Genomic DNA, 21294 nt, shown 5'->3' on the forward strand with positions numbered 1-21294 from the left:
ATTTTTTCCAGAAATAAAATGCATAATTCTCTCGTCTCAGGGGGACATGAGGGGCGAAAGTACCATAATTCGAATATACTACCGGGTTTCTACTGATACAAAGCTTAATGCTAAATCACTGAAGTAACCCTTTAAACTAGCTATTAAGAAAATCTGTTAGGGTCAAAAGTCAAATAAATATTTTTCCAGTCATTAAACAAAATATGTCTGTAAAATACTGAAGTGTATATGTGCAAAGAAAAAGCACAAACCAGGATGCGCTCGATCAGCATGTCGTAATACTGTTCAGTTAGCTGGGGTCGACTCAGTACGAAGCGCCCCAGCAGCTCAACCGCAGCCTCTCTCACACTGGTGGAATTATCCATCAGTCGGCCATGAACTCCCCGCTGCATGTCCGACTGCAAACAAGAGCATTAAAAAAAAAATTGCACATGAGAACATTAAAAAGCTTTAGATTTTTCCAAAAGTTAAAAGTAAAAAAAAATTTAATAAATGCACCCACCCGCGCCAGAATGCTCGGATCCACTGCAACCACTTCAGAAAGACACTTCATCGCTTTAGTTCTCACTGCTATGGCACTTTCACCAAGAACTCTCAAGATCTGCAGACACAAATGTGGAGACATGTTATTGAGATGCAAATACAATGAGAAATACTGAGAGATGTGGTGACCTCTAACCTGTGTAAGATAAATATCAAAGCTCTGTGCAAACGGCCTCATGGAGGCCAGATATCGCACGATAAGACACGAGTCCTCATAGTCCACTGTATCCGAGTTGACTCTAGAAAAACACATAGCAGGTTTCAAAACACTTCAAAACAAGTTTAACAACTGGCTATTTAAAGAGGACCTATTATGCCTCAAAGTCTTTATTTTGTTTTTAGGATCTAGTTAGAATAGGTTTTCATGTTTGAATGTTCAAAAAAAATTGTTGCAGCACTCCTCTTCCCAGTCTGTCAGTAATGCTCTATTTATTTCCGGTCTCTATGAAGCCACTCCTTCCAAATGGTGCAACGTGCTCTGATTGGTTGGACCAGTGTGTTGTGATAGGTCAATTGCTTTGAGTGCGTTTTAGAAATGTCACACCCCTTACCATAACTGCAAGTTTTAACACACTAACCCAACTCACCCCTTTATTTTGTGTATGCATGTATTTAAATGAGGAATATTGTGACATGTACGTTTCCAGAAGAAAACTCAAGACTATAATCAAGGTGTTTGAGGGAGTTCAGAAACTATAAACAGATAAACTGCTTTTGGAGTTGAATTTGTGCTTTGTAATTTTGCAGACCTTTTTCATGCTAAAAACAGCATTGTAAAAACAGTGCAAAAACATTACACACTAAAGGAAAGTTGAAAATGTAAAAAAAAAGCATAATAGCTCCTCCTTAAGAAAGTTGTTGTCATGGTAAAAATCACTGCTGTTTGTACCTCAGTGAGCTGAATTTCGATGCCGTGGTCCTGATAACAGACCGAAGGAACTTCTTGCGCGCTTCAGCTTTCTGTAAGATCTCACTAGTGCTTTCGACATCCTTGGCATGGTGAGGCCCATCGGACGAATCGTCGTCCCTCTGTGATTTCATGGCTTTCTCCGTCTCAGTGCTGGTATCCCTGAACCACTGCGCGATGTAGAACTTCCGTGCAAACTGTTGGAGATGAAAACATCACAACATTAAAACCACCAGAGGGACTAGTTTTCCCAGAGGATGTCAGAGAAATTTGTGTTTCACAGGTGTACTTTGGAATTTTTACTGAGGTTGTGTGAGAAAAACACAGATATGGCAGATTTGGTCGGCATCACAGAGCAAATTACCTACCATTTTTCGGCTAACTCAATGGTCCTTGAAATCTAATCCCATCCTAATAAAAATATCTGTGATATTGCGAATATTTCTGAAGTTGTATTATCCTAATGTTTCTCCTCATTAGTTTTTTGACCTACCTGAGCTACCATTTTCAGACGAAAAATAAAATAAAATAAAACGACTTAGACGTGTCTAGATTTCTCTTCTCACTTACAGTGCCCTTCCACTAATTTTGGCCTGGTAAATATGAGCAAAGGCGGCTGTGAAAATAAATCTGCATTTTTTATTCTTTTGATCTTTCATTAAAAAAAAATAATAAATTCACACAATTCTAACCTTTCGTTGAAGTAAAACAATTGAAGGTGGGAACTCACATTATGAAATAAATGTTTTTCTCCAATGCATGTTGGCCACAATTATTGGCACTCCTAGAAATTCTTATGAGTAATACATCTCAAGTATATTCCCATTCATATTTACATTTTTTTAGCACACCAGGGTGACTACTAGGAACATGAAATTGTCCAGCCATGACTTCCTGTTCCACAGAAGTATAAATATGAGGAAACACAAAGGCCAAATTCCTTTAATCATTCATCACAACAAGTAAAACCAAAGAATATGCTGATGTGCAGCAAAAGATTGTTGAGCTTCACAAAATAGAAAGTGTCTGCAAGAAAATAGCTAAGGCTTTGCAAATCCCCATTTCCACCATCAGGGCAATAATTACATTCCAATCAACTAAAGATGTTACAAATCTGTCTGGAAGAGGATGTGTGTCTATATCGTCCTAAAGCATGGTGAAGAGGATAGTTTGAACAACAACTCCCTACATCACCACAAGTTGTTTGGGAGGGTTTCAAGAAAAATACTCCTCACTCCTCCAAAAACAAACTCTAGCATATTCAGTTGTTAGACACGACTGGAACTGTATTCTATGGTCAGGTGAAACTAAAAAAAAGAGCTTTTAAAATAATTAAAAGTACCCTATGCCCACAGTTAAATATACTGCTGGATCTTTAATGTTGTGGGCCTATTTTTTTGTTGGAGGTCCTGGACATCTTGTTCAGATATATGGTATCATGGATTCTAGCAGATAACAACAGATTAAAACAAAATCAAAACCTGACCACTTCTGCTAGAAATCTTATAATGGACCGTGGTTGGATCTTCCACCAAGACAATGATCCAAAAATCCCATCAAAACCAAAACAAAAATGTGTCACTGAGCACAAAATGATGCTTCTGCCATGGCTGTCGCAGTTCGCTGACCTGAACCCTATATGAGTGAGCTGAAGAGAAGCAGCACCAACATGGATCTGTGAATCTGAAGGATCTGGACAGATTCTGTATGAAAGAATGGTCTCTGATCTCTTTTCAGGTGTTCTCCAAACTCATCAGGCATTATAGAAGAAGACTGAGCTGTTATCTTGGGAAAATAATTTTGCAATAATTGGGTGCCAATAAATGTGGCCAAGGTGAACTAGAGAAAAACATTTATTTAATAATTTACTTAAATGAAAGGTTAGAATTTGGTGAAATTTTTGAATGAAAGCTCAAAAGGTTAAACCATGCAGATTTATTTGTACACCCGCCTTTCCTCATATTTTCCAAGGGTGCCAATATAAGTGGAGTGGACTTTCTGTAACACCCACATGTATAAAACTCCCACCTCTGTAACAAACACAGAGATGTTAGTCCCGTCCAAATTCGTCCATGAAATCAGAAGTGTGATAAGAATCGTAACTCAAACGTCGTTTCGGACAATAGTCTAGTCTGAAGTTTTTTTTAGCTTGCAATGTCTACATTTTCTCACCAATAGAGACGGGTCAGTCTCCACATTCTCGTTCAGGTAATTCAGCAAAGCCTTCTGCAACTGCTGAATCTCGTCACTGCCTGAGCTCTGTAAAGCAAAAAACAACATCAGTTTCATTCAGACCAGGAGGGATTCATCCATGTGATGCACAGATGGGCAGACTCTGCTGTTTACCTCTCCGAGGATGCGGTTGATGGAACGCTGGTCCATTTTGCTGGTGACAGCATCTTTGCGAAGACGTGCAGCCACTGTGCCCAGATAATCCAAAGAGGCCACTCTCAGAGCCATTTCTGTCTGCTTATTACTGAACTGGTGAACCTACCAAGAGAAACCAGGACTTCATGTGAGTTTAAGTGATGTAACTGAACAAATTGCAACTGCCAAAGGCTGTTACATTCTACCTCTGAAATATCAATCTGAAACTCACCAGAAGTCTTCCCAGAAGGCTGAGCAGTAGCTCTGCAGCTGGCCAATCAGGTTTATTCACTGTGGACAGTAGATCCTGAACAAAGTTCTCAAAGAGTGGCCTGTAGTCATCCTCACCTTGCTTACTACCACACCTTAAACATAAAAAAGACAAATTAAACTTAATCTCAACATTTCTTAAAATATCTTCATGAAAAAAATCCATTATGTAGCTAATAGAGCATCTGCTGCAACATGGGGCAAATATTCAGTACTGTCCGTCAAATAAACAATACAATTAAAAAAATAAAATAAATGTCAGACAGAATCTATAAAGCAAATTAAATAAAAATAGATAAATAATAAATAAATAAAAATAGATTACTTTAAAACAATCACAAAGTAAAAACTATGACACTTTTTTTAATTAATTTAGAGATGCTGCTTGTCCTGACAAGCATCTCCTCCTAAAAAGCATCAAATGAGAGCAAAACAGGTGTTTCCTGAAATACTGTACCATACTCAGCTTAAAGCCACGTTATGTAGACAAAAACACATACTTTACTGATTCTAGAATGACAATGTTTAAATATAAATTTACATTTTTTTACCCAATATAAATGGGTTGAGGTGTGTCGCTGGAATAATGTTGGTGGCTTTTCTTACTTTTTGAGGAAAACGGAGAGGAAGTTTTGGGCTGTCCTCATTGCAGTCTCATACGAGTTTGTGATCAGTACATCCTGATCAACCTGAAAAAAAGAAATTAAATGTAATAACTGTATAAAATATGCCTAAAAGGTACAAATATCAAACATTCTTGGAAAGCACTTTCTTACCAAAGAGACTAACAATCACATATAACACGTGACAGTTATTTCAGCAAGTAGCTATTTAGCCAAGAACTACAAACCAAAAACCAGAAATGCCCCCAAAAATATGTATATTTTGTATATAATATATATGTTCTTGCTACTGTAACTTTAATACCTCAGTCAATAAAAAAATGACATGGTTAAATATGTAAATTACCTCTGCTCTGATTGTCTAAATAATTGGGGTCAGATTTTTTGAAAGAAATGAATACTTTTATTCAGCAAGGATGAATGAAATTGATCAAGTGATTTTATAAAAAAAAATTCTAAATGCTGTTCTTTTGAACTGTCTATTTAAAGAATCCTGAAAAATATGCATCACATCTTTTACCAGCAACTATTTTCAATATTTATAATAATAAATGTTTCTTGAGCTACAAATCAACATATTAGAATGATTTCTGAAGGATCAAGTGACACTGAAGACTGCTGAGTAATAATGCTGAAAATTCAGATGACATCACAGGAATAAATTACATTTTAAAATATATTAAAATAGAATCCTTTTTTTTATCGTAATAATATTTCACATTACATTCTGTATTTTTGATTATATATTGATAAATATATAATCCAAACATTTTGGCATTTGCTAATAGTATTGGCTCAGAGCAGTACAGTTCAGTACAGTACGCAATTTTTGCCGTTTCCATTATCAGAAGTTGTGAATGGTACCCTAATTCTGTATTGTACCACTTTTTTTGGCACCCTTCCATTGGGGTACCTAGCACAGTAGTCCGGTGGAGCTAGACTCACTGCAGAAACGTTGATTGGTTGACAGAGAATCGTCACTTGTGCATACATTTTCGGCTGTGTTTTTCCTTGCAGCCAGCAGCCTTGGCTCAAACAAAGCATGTCTTCTTTGTGTGACAACAGCCACATGCGAGAAGCAAGAACAAGATCTGCTGTATGTCATCCATGTTGTTTACTATGTCACTTTCTTCTTCATGCGAGAATGATGTTGATCGCAACACCATGCCTATCATAAGCGTACTGTTGCCGGTGGAAACACAAGCCGGACCAGGGTTTATGGGTGCCGATTCGTTCTGTACTGAACCTTTGGTGAACATCAGGGTATGTCAAAACAGCAATACAATTTTGATCCCATGTTATGGCCCCATTAAAGAAAGTGCCATGTTAAGAGCAAAATGTTAAGATCTGCTGTTACCTTTCTGTCATTATCATCATCCGAGTCCTTATCAGAAGGTAGATGGACCACACACTGAATGAGCTGCAGAACCAGCGCCGTCACCATTTGAATGTACATGGGCTCCCCATCCACGTCACTGCTGTTCAGTCTGAACACACAATATAGTCAATATATAGTCAATACACATGCTGAAAACACGCCCATACTGGTAGACTGGACTGCAGCAGATACCTGAAATTTCTTAAGTTTCTCTTGCTGGTTGGCAGTCTGGCGAGAGAGGTGAAGATCTCCTCTAGGATCAGCTGCCTGTGCTTCTCGTATCTAGAGAACACCTGGGAATCGCACAACATAACAGTGTTAGACACAGTTAGCACAGGAAAGCATAGTATAAAGAAATCAGACCTGCACTGGTACTTACAGCCGTCACTAGTTTAATGGCACAAAGCTGCAGTTCACTCACATTCTCAACAAAGAATGGAGTGATACCCAGAGATGAAATCTGTATGGAGCGAGATACAAGTGCAGATTTCATAATTTTGCTAATGGAAAAGTTCATTTTGGAGTCAGTGTGATATGGAAATTGACTACAACTATATTCTAAATGCATCTATCTCGTCTTATTCTGCTCAATTAATTGGTGCATGAAATGTTTGTCTTCGTAATATCATGGGACAGAACAAGAGGATGTTGTCCAGAAGAAGCAGCAGTCATGAATCAGACTCTCACCTGAAGGATGGTCGTGTCAGTCAACAACTGAATCTCCAGGAGTTCAGACAGGTTACTGATAACATCACAAACTTTGTTGTAGAGCATGACAGTAACTCTCTGCTTGTGCGTTGAGCACTTTGCTCGCTTAGCTTTTGAGCTTAGTGTTCCACCTGAAATGGAGCAAGAATGGAATTGTATAAATTAATAAGTATAATTTAGAAAAGTTCACAAAAGCACCACAACGCATGCGTGTTGTTGTGTTGACATGAGAGCAGATATGTGAACACGCATTGGAGATTCATATTTTGTAAATAACGTGGTAAATTATGTTTTTTTGTGCAAACAAAGCACTCGCGTTGCTTCATAAAATTGAGGTTAAACCACTTGGGTCACCTGGATTTCTTTAATGATGTCTTTACTATCTTACTGGGGCTTGAAAGTAGTAGTTGCGTAGAATGTCAATGGAGGGACAGAAAGCTGTCAGATTTCATAAAAAAAACTTAATTTGTGTTTGGAACATGAACGAGTGTCATCTTTTTGGGTGAATAACCCTTTTAAAAAATTTATAAATAGCAAATTTTTCTGTAATGTTAGGTGTGATTAATCATGATTAATTCATGTTTTTAATATATTTTTATATTTTAATACTTAGCGAAAATAATATAGAAACCACAAAGACGTATATTTTAAATATTTGTTTAATGGCATCTTTTTACTAAGCACTATGAATGAAGGCCAGTTACACTGATACCAGTAGTGATACGGCAATGGATATTTCCCCCCTCAATTTTAGCCATTAATTATAGCCATTCAACATTACAGTATAATTGAAAGTTATCAAAATTAACATTTAATAGGCTTTAAAAAATATATCTTTTAATTTAAGCGAACAATCTTCACATAAAGCCATTGTAATGTCACATTTAGCTGTGCTTTTAATATATCAGGCCTCAACGCTAAGGGTTTTTCTACTGGCCAAGTGAGGCCGGTTCAGATTTTTTCCTGCTCTGCTAAAATGCACAAAAAAGTTATTGATTCATTGTTTTGTTTTTTTACCCATGTAACCTAGTAAACAATGCTTTACAATTTTCAGGTAGAAACAAATCAGCGAGTCGAATCCTGATTTGGATTGCGTGTCAAACCGCCAAACTGCTGAAATCACGTGACTTTGGCGCTCCAAACCACTAAATCGACTCGCTGATTCGTTTCCGCTCCGAAGCTTCATGAAGCAGTGTTTTTTTTGACGCACAAAAAATATTCTCGTTGCCTTATAATATTAATATTATACCACTGTACTCACATGGACTGATTTAAATATGTTTTTAGTACATTAATGGATCTTGAGAGTGCAAATTACATTGATGCCTATGCAGGCCTCACTGAGCCTTCGGATTTCAACAAAAATATCTTCATTTGTGTTCCGAAGATGAACAGAGATCTTACGGGTGTGGAACGGCATGAGGGCGAGTAATAAATTACATTATTTAAATTTTTGGGTGAACTAACCCTTTAATGACACTGACAGCAGCAGGTTTGTTAGGCTGCTTTGACTTTTTGATTAATTTAAGGCTGTGCTTACGAGGATACTTGATAAAACGGGAATTTTGGCAATTGTGTGTATTTTTGTCCATTCAAGTGCGAAAGAGAACTTAATGCTGAAATGGCACGCTGAAGTCTGAAGTAGCATTCCTCAGATTAACACACTTCACGCAGGTCATAGTTCAGGCCGGAAGATACAGAAATTTGTATGTATACAGGAAAACTAATTTCACAACCCTCGATGGTATATCAATACACATCTATCTTGTCCTAATCAGTAAAGTTTCCAGCATCAAGCAATTTTTCCGTCCACAATGAAAGCAATATGATAATCAGCCAATCAGAACATATTTAATGGAAAAGTATTTTGACCAATTAATTTCACAGTAGGTGGGTCTACACAGTTTGACGAGATAAAAAAAATATATAAACTAAGCAACAGACAAGGCATCTTGTTGTACAATAATTTGCGGCCCTGCCTGATAAGGACAAAAACTGAAGTTAGGATGGAATAGAAAGGATATTTTAGGTTAGGACACTGTCGAGGTGTAGCACTGACCGCCATGAGGGTTCACCCTGTAGACGGGGTCATACTGTGGGTACAGCGTATTCTGTAGATGGAACTTGGCGTACTGCACGACCCTCTCAATAACATCCTCAATGTAAACGGCCTTCGGCATTCGTGCTGAGGTCATGACGTTAAGAGCCGTCAGACAAGCATCAGCAGATTTGGTGACACGTTCCATGATGAGGTCACGCCACAAACGTTCCTCGTCGTCCCTGTCGTTGCCCTGAAATCACAAGGACAGGGAAGCTGTCAGAGAGATTTGACGGCAAAGCCATTCTGCCAGTAGAAACTACAATGATACTTACATGATTCATGAGGGTGGAGAGCTTCGCACCATCCTGAATGTTTTTTTCCAAAATACTCTGGACTTTCACCATCTTATCAGATGGAATCTAAGGATAAAAGCAGTTAGCATTAAAAGATGAGGTAAACAAAAACCTGCTTTGGTATTTATGATGTCTCCTGTCTCTTAAAACTGGTCCTTCTTGTTGACAGTCTCTCCTGTTGACAGAGGCAATCCTGTACCCACCTTATGCATGATGCCCATGGCCTTTATTTTGGCTGATTCACTGCTTAACTCCGAGAGCTGGTGTTTTCCGAGCAGCAGTTCCTGAGGAATCTCGTCATCATCTGTTGCCGCAGAAAAGTTAATTAAATCAATTACTGTCAAACTTGTAGAAGCATTCCAGTACAACAAAATTTCAACTTTCAATGTCAAATGTAATAATTTCTCCAAATTTGCACATTTACCTAATGATGTCAAGTCCACATCTTCAAGGTTTTCAAGAATGTTGTCAACACTGGTGGAAAATCTCTTAAACGTGGAAGAGTCCATCATTTCTGAGAAGCAAAAGGTGGATTACTTAAGATCTTAGCATCTCAGATCGTTTATAGCTCATTACAAACTGTGAACATACCGTCCTGAGTCAGTTTGGGCTCGTAGGCTTTCCTCTTTTTCTGCTTTTCCTTCTTCAACTTTCTGGCAACTGGTTTTGAAAGATGTCAGTGGTCAGAGTTATTCGATTTCCAAACTTTAAACCATTTGAGCAACAAAACTTCCAACATTACAAACACAATAAATGCTATTGCATCTAACTGGTCACTTACGGTCAGTCAGGCTGGGAGGGGGCGAATCTTCATCAGAGTCCCCAGAGCTGCATTCTCTGTATCGACTGCCTGAACTTCTCCGACTGTCGTGGTGACCACCACTCCGCCGGTGATCTCCAGAACCCCTCCGTTCCTTTTCTTCAAATTCCCACGTTCTGTCTCGGTCCTTTTTCGACCGCTTTGGGGCCACTAAAATCCAGGAAGGAAGAACATTTCAATGGAAATACATAGAGCTATAATATCTACAAACTTCCCAACGCAAACAATTAAGCCGAGACGATATTATAATTCAGAAGAACAATTGCGTCAGCCAGACAAACAGAGTTCATGTGAACCACAAACAATAATGATAAAACCCTGATTTCTAAAGCTGGGCTCAGACTAGAGGAGTTTTATAGTCAAATCTGGAGGCAGCACTCACATAAGGAGAATCTTCACAGATTTTACTCTCTCAAATCTCAAAAATGCACACACTACAAGATTTTAAAATGTTTGCGCATCACCCACTACAAGATGATATTAAGATTATCATGCCAGGGACGAGGACCTCACGTGATCTCATGGGGAAGCAGATGTAAACATGTACGTAGCAGATCGTCATTGTCTCAACAGGTAATGTTTACATTTGCTAGCAGCCTTCTACACTCACCCGGTATGTTCAAAGCCAAGGTGATTTCTCCTCAGATTTCACCCTTTGTCCATACGTTTGCAATGTTTTCGAAGACACGTTACACAAATAGACGTGTTATTGCAACACTCCACACGCCATCTCCGCTGTACAACGGACCCGCACACAGCAGCTTGTTTCGCGGTCGCAATTTCAAAAGTGCTCTGATTCACTATTGTGAAAGAACTGACATAATCATCTCGATTTAAAATTCTAAATATCAAACATCTCTGATATAATCGGGGAGCCCCGATTTGTGTGAGATCAGATTGGGAGGTGCAAGATTCAATCTATGAACGCCTCACATTACCAGATAATTTGCACCGAACATCGGAACCGATCAAGGTCCTTGACAAGATTTTTTGTCCGATTCTCAGGAGAGGAAAATCGTGGATAAATCGGCCTAAAACTCCTGTAGTGTGAGCCCAGCTTAAGCAGGCTTAAGTGTGTAAACGGTAGGGATGAAACGGTATGGAAATTTCACATCACGATTATAGTGACCCAAATAATCACGGTTATCAATATTATCAAGGTTTTGTTCAAATGAGATGAAAGTGTTCAAAAAGAACATATGCACGCACTTAAAACATTTCAACAAGTTTTATATTTGAAAATCAACAAACAACAAATAAATAAAAGCAGCTCTTTGCACTTTTTAAACCTAGATTCTATTCTGTGGGATTTACTTCATTATAATGGCCGTCGTCAAGAGCAACGCTTGCTTAATAATAATTTGGTGTAAATATAATCTCTAATATTATCTCTGTAAATATATTCTCAAGCAATATTCTCATCAGTGTTCAGCTATGATGCATTTAAATCTAGCATATTTTGTGTAAGAGCCCAAACAGTATCCTAGTGAAATAATGCATATCCATATTTTCATGATTTGACTGTTTATTTTATTAAATATCAAAAGGTGTGCATCATACCTGACACCTAGATGAACACTTTACAGTCAGTTTTATGACTGTCATTTTCTTCAAAGGCTATTGAAGTCAGAAACGCTTTTAACGTTACCAATGTTGTATGTAACTTTAGAGACGGTCCCTAAATTCGCCAACTTTATGCCAGTCATATCAGATGCGCTGTGGTTCTGCTGTGTTTGTTTGAAACTATTTTCGCTGCTGAAATAGAACAGAAACAGTCAACCACGGTATGATGAGTGAATCTCCTGCGTACATCGTACGTTTTGAGTGCAGATTTCAGCGAGTCAGAGCAACAGAGTGCACAGTGTGCAGCCGAAATAACATTACACCCGCAAATGGCGGTTGTTAATGTCAAGCCCTGATTATCCCTTAAATGTCAACTTAGTCTTGTCTGAATTTGTTCGTTCGCTTCCCGTTATTATTTGCGTTTTGGTGAGGTCAAAGTCCACTTGCCTTGGGTTCGCAGATTTGAAGTGTTTCCCCGTATTACAGTGACTTTCTTCTGGCATGTTCTGCAGACAGGGTGACCATCTTCGATTAAGTTCCCTTCAGGACTTTTGTAAAAGCCAAAATATGACCACACCTCAGATTTGGTCCTTTTAGAAGTCTGAATAATCCCCCAAGTGCTGTCACTGCCTTCTGCCATTTCTTCTCATTCAAAAAACAGCGGTGCTAATCACACGCGGTTTTAATGATAGTTAAATTTTAAACGTTATTACTAACCATCACTAAATTTTATTGTGGTTTATCATGAAACCGGTAATCGTTTCATCCCTAGTAAATGGCATTAGATTTAGCATATTTACTTACGTTCTACAGAGCTGCTGTCATCATCTGAGCTGACTTCGGCATACTTGGGCTTCTCATTAGTGGCGCTGCGTCTGCGTTTATTCATTTTCACCCTCTCACACAGTGGCATACGGGAATCCATTTCTGGCAGGACATGACGAAGTTCCATCAACATTAAATCATCAAATTTGAGGGCAACTCAAACTCTTCAAATGCATATTCAGACAGTCAGTCAAATCTGTGTACAATGAACTAAACACTCTCCGGTCATGAATAAGCAAGAAAACAATGGTCACAGGGACCTACCTCCGAATGATTTGCCATAAGACGACTTGCTCTTGCTTGATTTAGAGCTGCGCGAATTACTGATCAACTTATGGACCTCATCAATGGAAAGTTTCTTCAGAACCACAACAGGTTTGGCACCCTTATTAAGGTCCTCTACCAGGTCCAATTTTTCTAATTTCACACATGGCTCGGAAAACAGCTCTCTTCGCACTTCCTGCATAACATTACCATCTTTGTCCCGTTTTAACTTGGGAATGACAAAATTCTTTAATGCACCTGATTTGCCCCCCAGCAGGTAGTTGGGAAATTCTGCGGTTTTACTGTCTGAGGATGGAGGCTTTTGTCCATCGAGTCGGTTCTTGTTGTCGCCATTCCGTTTCTCATCTTTATTGTTGGAAGTTTTGTGGACTGACCGCTCAGGTTTTGTTCTGGATTCTGCTCCACTACGGGGTTCCTGTTTTACTCGAGGACTGTCAGGGCGCGAACGCTGCTCAGGGGAACGTTTGTCCCGGTGCTCTGTTGATTCTGTGTGGCGTTTCTTTTCTTGGTCTCTATCCCTGTCCCGAACCTTATCCCGATCTTTCTCCCGTTCCTTGTCCCGATCTTTCTCCAGTTCCTTGTCCTGATCTTTCTCTCGTTCCCTGCCCCGATCTTTCACCCGTTCCTTGTCCCGATCTTTCTCCCGCACCTTGTCCCGATCTTTCTCCCGCACCTTGTCCCGATCTTTCTCCCGGACCTTGCCCCGATCTTTCTCCCGCACCTTGTCCCGATCTTTCTCCCGCACCTTGTCCCGAACTTTTTCTCGGTCCTTGTCCCGATCTTTCTCCAGCTCCTTGTCCGGATCTTTCTCCAGGTCCTTGTCCCGATCTTTCTCCAGGTCCTTGTTCCGATCTTTCTCCAGGACCTTGTTCCGATCTTTCTCCAGGACCTTGTTCCGATCTTTCTCCAGGACCTTGTTCCGATCTTTCTCCAGAACCTTGTTCCGATCTTTCTCCAGGACCTTGTTCCGATCTTTCTCCAGGACCTTGTTCCGATCTTTCTCCAGGACCTTGTTCCGATCTTTCTCCAGGTCCTTGTTCCGATCTTTCTCCAGGTCCTTGTTCCGATCTTTCTCCAGGTCCTTGTTCCGATCTTTCTCCAGGTCCTTGTTCCGATCTTTCTCCAGGTCCTTGTTCCGATCTTTCTCCAGGTCCTTGTTGCGATCTTTCTCCAGGTCCTTGTTGCGATCTTTCTCCAGGTCCTTGTTGCGATCTTTCTCCAGGTCCTTGTTCCGATCTTTCTCCAGGTCCTTGTTCCGGTCTTTCTCCAGGTCCTTGTTCCGATCTTTCTCCAGGTCCTTGTTCCGATCTTTCTCCCGCACTTTGTTCCGCACTCTCTCTCTCTCCTTGTCCCGATCTTTCTCCAGCTCCTTGTTCCGATCTTTTTCCAGTTCCTTATCTTGATCTTTCTCCCGCTCCTTGCCCCCATCTTTTTCCTGCTCTACCCGGTTGGATTTAGATGTGTCTGCTCGACGGACTTTAGAGCCTTCACTGTCTCGATCTCTGTGCCGTTCCTCTTTGCTCTCTCGAGTTGACTCCAATCGTCCTTCGTGTTTTCGGGAAGTTTCGTGACCTTTTCCCTCAGGCCTCACTTTGTCAGCCTTACCGTCATGTCTGTGCTTGGAGAGATCCGATCTCTTTTCCGAACTCGCTTTGTTTGAGATTTCCCGGCGGTTCTCATGCTTGTGTTTGGGTGTCTCTGGTCGTCCATCTGAAGCGGTTTTCTGTGGTGTGGTTTCCACTCGTTGCTTGATGACCTCTGGCCGACCGTCTACTGTCTTCTGCATCTCTCCATCTGTCTTTGATTTGAGTCTCAAGACCCCGGTGGATTCAGAGCCTTCCTCTGGCCAGCGCTGGGCCTCTGTTGCAGGGACAGGACAGGAGTCCACTGGCCCTTCCACCCTGCCTGCTTGCTGCAGGTCAATACTGACCATCAAGGCCGGCCGACTGGCTCCATTGCTAGCAGCGCAAGCCTCTTGAGGTACCAATTTGTTCCCAGCATTGCATCCACCACCCACGCCAGGTGTTCCAGAAGCTCCCGCGGTGCCAGCAGCTCCTGGTTCCTGAGGGTACGAATCCTGCTTTCTCTTCTTCAGAGGTTTATCTGTAGAGTTACAATCACACATGTAAGAAACAGTGTACATCGACACTTTCATCAATAATTTTGAGTGGTGTTTGCCAGTGCAAAATTCGCTGGCTCAATGCTAGGGGTTTCTGTAGTTTCCAGGGCACTGCAAATGCAGATGTTAAGTTATTCTGAATGGTTATTAGTATGTTACTATGTAGTTCCAAGTGCACTGCTATGTGGTTAAGCAGTTTGGTTAATAACATGTCAATTTGCTGTCATTAGGATGTTCTGGGTAGTTACCAGGGCCCTACTTTGTGGTTCCTAAGGTGCTCTGAATGGTTGCTAGCATGTTATTCTGTGTTTGCTAGGATGTTCAAGATGCTTGCCATGGCACTGCTTTGCCGTTGCCAAGTGAGGTGCTACTACGGAATTGCTAGGATGTTCTGGGTCATTGTCATTGTTGCTAATGTGTTCTGATTGGTTACTAGCACGTTGCTAACAACTTCTGGGTGATTGTCAGGGCAACTGCTTTGCCGATGTTAAAGTAAGGTGTTACTATATTACAGTGTGGTTGCTGGAATGTTCTGGGTGGTTGCTAGGGTGCTGCTTGGCAGTTGCTAAGGTAAGACGTTACTATATTACTGTGTGGTTGCTAAGATGTTCTGGGTGGTTGCCAGGGAACTGCTTTATTAAGGCCATGTGACCACCAAAGTTTAGCCAGCTGAAAACGCCAGCACTCTTCTGAAAACAACTAGCTGTGAGCGCTTAAGCGCACTGAAGCAGTGCAGCATTTATTTCAGTTGAGACGGTTTGGTTGCTATGACATGGAATATCTGCGGAAGTGTTAGGAGTATCTTATTTCGCAGACTGTTTGCTTCTGAATATAAAAATGGTCAATGCAATGTAAAGTATTTGCCTCGTCACTATTTATTTCCTTGTTGTGCTTCTTGTCGTCTGTTGCCGCTGTACAAGCAGGATGTGACGGTTGGTCAATGTGGTATTCGCCACTGTGATTGGCGGCTGAGTAAAATGTGATGAGCGCTGCGTTTTATCCAAAGTTTAACATTCTCTCTGCGGCTGTAAAAACGACCATTGAGAGCAATTGAGAAAAAAAAAAAAATACGCTAGCCTCAGGGGGAAAAAACGCTTTGGTGGACACGTGGCCTAAGGTGTTACTTGCTGTTAACAGTTGTGTTTCTGATTGTTGCTACACCTTTACACCTTTACAAACACCACTAATAAAAACTTCCATACAGATGAATGCATTTAGATTTATCAATTAAAAGCATGCACGTCAAGTGATAAAAGGAAAATAAACAACCTTTATCTTGAACTTCCTTAGAGCAGCGTTCTCGTTCTATAGCAGATTCCCTCTCAATCCTTTCGATCTCAGCAAGAGCGTCCAGCTCTGCCTCGTCGTAGGGGGTTCCACTAACGACCCCAGGTTGCTTGGCTGCAAGTGCCCCAGTGTTCTGTAATACAGGAACCTGCTGGTAGGCCGACTGCTCCCCCGAAAGACACTGGCCGGCGGAGAGCCGTTCCTGGGGGTTCCGATGGTATGGTAAGCTATTGCACGATAGCTCGTTCTCAGCGTCTGAGCCATGCTCTAGTGCCGACAACGGCTCAGCTGACTGCTCCGTCTCAGACGACTTCACTCGAGACAACTTTATCGTTAGCTTTGTGGAGTCTTTAGTGGGCGAGCTGACAATGTCATACATGGCACCTTTACCTCCCTCCTCTTTCATTAACTTTTTCTGTTTCTTTTTCCGTTCAGGCGAGTCCAACAGGAGGTCAGAAGCAGCATCTCTTGGGGAGGTGTAGGGTGGAGGAGACTGAAGAATCAAAGGTGGCCGAGATACAACTGAAATTTAAACAACAAAGAAAAAATACTTCAGTGTAAATGTTTTGGTGTAAACCAGTTTGTCAGTGTTTTTTGGCGCGGTGCAATTTTTGCATCTTTGCACACCCTCGGTCACACTCACTATCCACTTGTTAAGTCACACATCACATCACGCTCAATCAAATCCCAAAAGCTTTCCCTCAAATGATAGCTACGCAACTACCACTTTGATGCTTCAAAAAGTTCATAAAGAGATTGTAAAACAAATCCATATGAATTGAGTGATTTTCTGAAGACACAATTGCTTTATACACCGATACAGATTTAATTTGAGCTTTTATTCACATATATATATTCAACAACTCACATCAGTTATGGTAAACGGACACTCAAGCATGCTTGGTTAACGTGCAAGAACCAATGAGGTTTGTTCTTGTGTGTTAAGGCCTGTTCACACCGGGACGATTTTCGCGGGCGTTTAACGCCTCGTGACTAAACAATGGGCACCAATGTGAGTGTGCACACAGACGCGTAAAACGCCAGACGTAAAAGCGTCATTTTTAAAAAAAACGCCTCGGGTTCGTTTTTTTTATTTTGACGCGGTGCGTTAAAAACTGGCCAACCAATAAGATCAGCGCTTTTGTTCACGTGCCTGGAGCTGCTGAAGTGACAGTAAAACACGACTTGGTGGCGCTCAAGCACAAAACGGTCTTGCCGAGCACACATTGATACGACGAAGAAGTAGTAAGTAGACAAAGAAGAAAATGAGCTGATAATGCTGCCTGCCAGTTAGCAAAAAGAGTGTGAATGGTTTTGTCCATAGACATTACATATCTGTGGTTTTGGCAAGCACGTAAATACTGTCTCTCTTCTTCTTCTGTGTGACAAGCGAATGTAAGAAGCTTAAAGTGCCGCAGCACCATCTTGTGTACTGGGAGAACTATCTACTGAATGTGCACGTTCACTTGGCACATGGCACAAGACGCGCCGAAAAAAGTCACGAAAAACGCTGGCGATAAGCTGTACACACCTGTACGGTGTGTACAGGCTTTTAGGCAGCCCGTTTGAGCTTCGGCAAGAACCAATGAGGTTTGTCAAGCAGGTTTGGTTGAGCTTCTGTTTATGTTCACTGATCAATGTTTATATGTGAAAAAAAGTACAAATTCAATCTGTTCATGGTAAACCCGTCTCTTCAAAAAATTTGGACTAAACGGCTAAATTCATATGGATTAGCTTTACGACCTCTTTATGAACTTTGTGGTACAAAGAACTACTAAAATTATCTTTATTTGTGTTCCAAAAATGTATGAAAGTCTTACAGGTTTGGAACAACATGAGGGTGAGTAAATGATGACAGAATTTTTATTTTTGGGTGAACTAGCCCTTTAAAATATCGTTGTCTGGGACACAGCATGCCCAGAGACTGTAGTGTACATATTAGTTTGTTCTATAAATTAATAGTGCTCATAAACAACTGTTCTTAACTGAAATGAGTAGAGGCTTGAACCCAGACACAGTATTCCTTACATCACTACTTAACAGGCGGATGGTATTATTTCTCACAGCTGCTTGTCTCTGAATATATTGTCTTTGGAGAACAGAAAGGATACTTATGCTATACATCCACGACAGACAAGCACAAGAGTGTAAAATGTGTACATTCAAAATGACAATAATATGGATAATTTATTACAATATCTCACCCTGAGTTGTTACCTACTTACTGTGGTACACAGCTGCCGCTAGTAAACACAATGACGCAAAATGTACCCAAAATACTAGGGCTGGTCCGAATACCATTTTTTGAGCTTCGAAGCTTTGGTAGTGATCAACATCGAATATTCGAAGCTTCGGAGGGAAGGAGCTGAACATATCCTTCTCTCTAATAAAGGCTGGAATCTGGAGAAGCGGCGCGCCTCACGCGGGCAGGGCTTTTATGCTCCGCGAACGGGCAATGAACTAGTGATACAAAACACACAGATCTGTTACGTCCCAGTTTTGATATATTATAGTAGCTAGTAAAAATAATTCTGTTCAGTTATAGAACAGACTAAGAGCCCCTATTTCTGCCCATAGGGCCGGGCTTCGGGCCAATTTTCACGTCATACCTCAAACGCAGGCTTTTTCCTTCATTTTATATTTTAGACATTCATTAATTAAAAGAAACAATGAGGTGTGCAGCGCTGGTGGAAACAACATGAGACTATGACAACACGACTGTCAAGATGGCTCACAGTGTTTAGAGTATCGCCGCAAATGAGTAAAGCAAGCCAACACGCAAACTGCCGAACCTCTTAGATGCTCAAAAACACAATCATCTTCATTAATGAGACTCAATGCTCTTACAGTGCTTAGGTCACTCGTTCTGATATTACGGTCTTTGATCTTGAAATGAGCTGATGAATAGCCTATAATGCAGCTCATATCTGTTGCTTTCGTTGACATGAACTCCGTTAAATGTGCATATAGCGCAAGAATTGAAGATCGGATTTATATTAATTTTGCGGAGAGGTGTAGCTAAGTTAAGACAACCTGCCTAATTTTTATTTATTTCTTTTTGAACAAGTTTCCTCAAAAAAAAAAAAACTTATTATAAGCAAGACAAGTTAAGTGTTGATTTAAAGCTACACTATGTAACTTTTCCGTCCACTAGAGGTCGCCTGTTCAAAACAAAGGCGTAGTTTGATGACGCCACGTTTGAGCGCAGAATCTCGGGAAATGTGGTCTTCACCTCACAGCCGGTGGGAAACAGTCAGGATAGGACTCGGGCAGAAATCATGTTCATGGATGCGATTATTAACATTACTGTAGTCTGAAGCAGAGCAGGACCGAGTGTTGTGGAGCTGAGCAAGGCCGCAGGAGCGATTGAAGAGCGGGACTGTTATTATGGCATAGTCGCTGTCGGGACTTTTATTATGACACGGTTGCCGGCGGCACTTCCTCTTCTCCAGTGCTGAGCGTGAGGTAACGCAGCTCTGTTTATCGTATTAGATATATCTGAGTGTGTTGAAAAGGAAGTTATGACGTTCGCTCGGCGGCTGCTATGACACTTGTTCACAATGCAGTGAGAGTAAAGTGTTTCACTGAATAAAACCGGAGACCGAGGGTGACGCAGATATGACGCAATCGACAGGCGACTCCCTCACACGCATAGCTCACACGTCCCGGCTCCTTGGTTAAAATAGCAATTTTCTCACGATTTACAAATAGTTGAAAACATTTGGGATATTCTAAGTACTCAACTGAACAAAATATATAACACTGGCCTAGTGATTTCTGGATGTTTTACTGCAAAAATCCTACATAGTTCACCTTTAAGAGGATAAATGGATCAAACATGTGTTGTTAACTCACTCAGTCCGCTTGGTCGTTACTTAAAAAAAAAAAAACTTTAATTTAACAATCAAAAAAATGCTTTAAACATTTTTCTAAAATTAACTTAATAAAGAAACAAAACGAAATATAACTACTTTGACATTAAAAACAAAACTGAACTATTTTAATGGCTGCAACAATGTGTAATAGGGAGGAATGTTTAATAAAAAAAAAAGGTTCTATATGGCACTAAAATAAAAAAACAAATTAAATAAAAAATTAATTAATTAATTAAAAAAACCCGTCACGTCACTTCATTTTATTTGTTTCATTTGCGCCGTTGCGAGCAGCATCAGCCTCAGCTTGTCAAAAATGCCTTTTTACTGTGGTGGTGGTGATAGTAGGCTAAATGTTTAAACCAACATTGTGATGCTTGAAGTGTTTTATATCTATGGATTTCATTACAAGTAAGACAAGTCCAGTGTTGATTTGAGAGGCTAAATTGATCCAACATGCAGTTAACTCACTGTCAGCTGCTGTCCGCTTGGTCATTACTTTAAAACAACTAAAACTTTAATTTAACAAACAAAAAAATGCTTTAAACATTTTTCTAAATTAACTTAATAAAGAAACGAAACAAAATATAACTACTTTGACATTAAAAACAAAACTGAACTATTTTAATGGCTGCAACGATGTGTAGGCCTAACAGGGAGGATAAAGAAAATAAAATAAAAAATAAAAAATCACGGGACTCGGGCCGATAGTTTTGGTAAGCTGTAGAACACGGCCAGGCTAGGGTCTAAGACTAACTACAATTAAAAAACTGAACGTGCCACTCGAGCCAAACTAACGGCCGTCTCAGCACATCAGCAGCAGCAGTCAGATCATATTCTACACGAGAGCGAGGAGCTAAATTACAAGATGATCGCGGAATATTTGGTTTTAAAGCGATGTAAAAGCACCTACTTAAGGGAGTTTGTCATTGTACTGTTTTGTTGCTATGTTTTTCATTTTAGAATAATAGCTAATGAACCCACAATTCAAGCAACCCGCCCCTGAATTGGCAAACCGAAAGTAAACGCGGCGCAGAGCTGCATGCGTTCAGCCGCTCAGCGCACAAGCACAGCATTGAGGGAAACGCTGAGGGAACATTTTTTCACCGTCACATCCCTAACGTATAAAAAGGATAATACATTTTGATTATATTATTCTATTTTCCACAATGTCAAACGAACGCAGTTTAACCCAAAATGCAAGCTCAGACATGGCTTCTGCCAAATAAGCTTGTGCAGTTGTGCGCTCTGGTGCACTGAACACTAAGAAGAAGCAAATATATTTATTAAGTATAACGAGGCTATTAAAATGGCTTGGCTATAAGATAATTGA

At 40.4% G+C, this 21294-nt stretch overlaps 1 protein-coding gene across 2 annotated transcripts in view; it reads right to left on the minus strand.

Annotated features, from left to right (window-relative positions):
* Positions 1-21294, minus strand: part of nipblb (NIPBL cohesin loading factor b) — a 56712-nt gene that overhangs the window by 20484 nt on the left and 14934 nt on the right. For both annotated transcript variants that reach the window (XM_079805389.1, XM_079805388.1), the window contains exons 9-29: positions 16072-16611; positions 12663-14786; positions 12378-12500; positions 9972-10160; positions 9782-9850; positions 9615-9704; positions 9394-9494; positions 9170-9256; positions 8856-9087; positions 6776-6927; positions 6468-6548; positions 6281-6381; positions 6068-6197; positions 4694-4776; positions 4050-4182; positions 3797-3940; positions 3623-3709; positions 1433-1647; positions 680-782; positions 503-601; positions 252-398 (exon numbers count right to left, since the gene is read on the minus strand). In XM_079805389.1, the coding sequence (XP_079661515.1) occupies positions 252-398; positions 503-601; positions 680-782; positions 1433-1647; positions 3623-3709; positions 3797-3940; positions 4050-4182; positions 4694-4776; positions 6068-6197; positions 6281-6381; positions 6468-6548; positions 6776-6927; positions 8856-9087; positions 9170-9256; positions 9394-9494; positions 9615-9704; positions 9782-9850; positions 9972-10160; positions 12378-12500; positions 12663-14786; positions 16072-16611 (5030 nt within the window). The remainder of the gene's footprint in view (positions 1-251; positions 399-502; positions 602-679; positions 783-1432; positions 1648-3622; positions 3710-3796; positions 3941-4049; positions 4183-4693; positions 4777-6067; positions 6198-6280; positions 6382-6467; positions 6549-6775; positions 6928-8855; positions 9088-9169; positions 9257-9393; positions 9495-9614; positions 9705-9781; positions 9851-9971; positions 10161-12377; positions 12501-12662; positions 14787-16071; positions 16612-21294) is intronic.

The sequence above is a fragment of the Gobio gobio genome (assembly GCF_949357685.1).
Source record: "Gobio gobio genome assembly, chromosome: 22".
In the NCBI taxonomy this organism is placed as follows: domain Eukaryota; kingdom Metazoa; phylum Chordata; class Actinopteri; order Cypriniformes; family Gobionidae; genus Gobio; species Gobio gobio.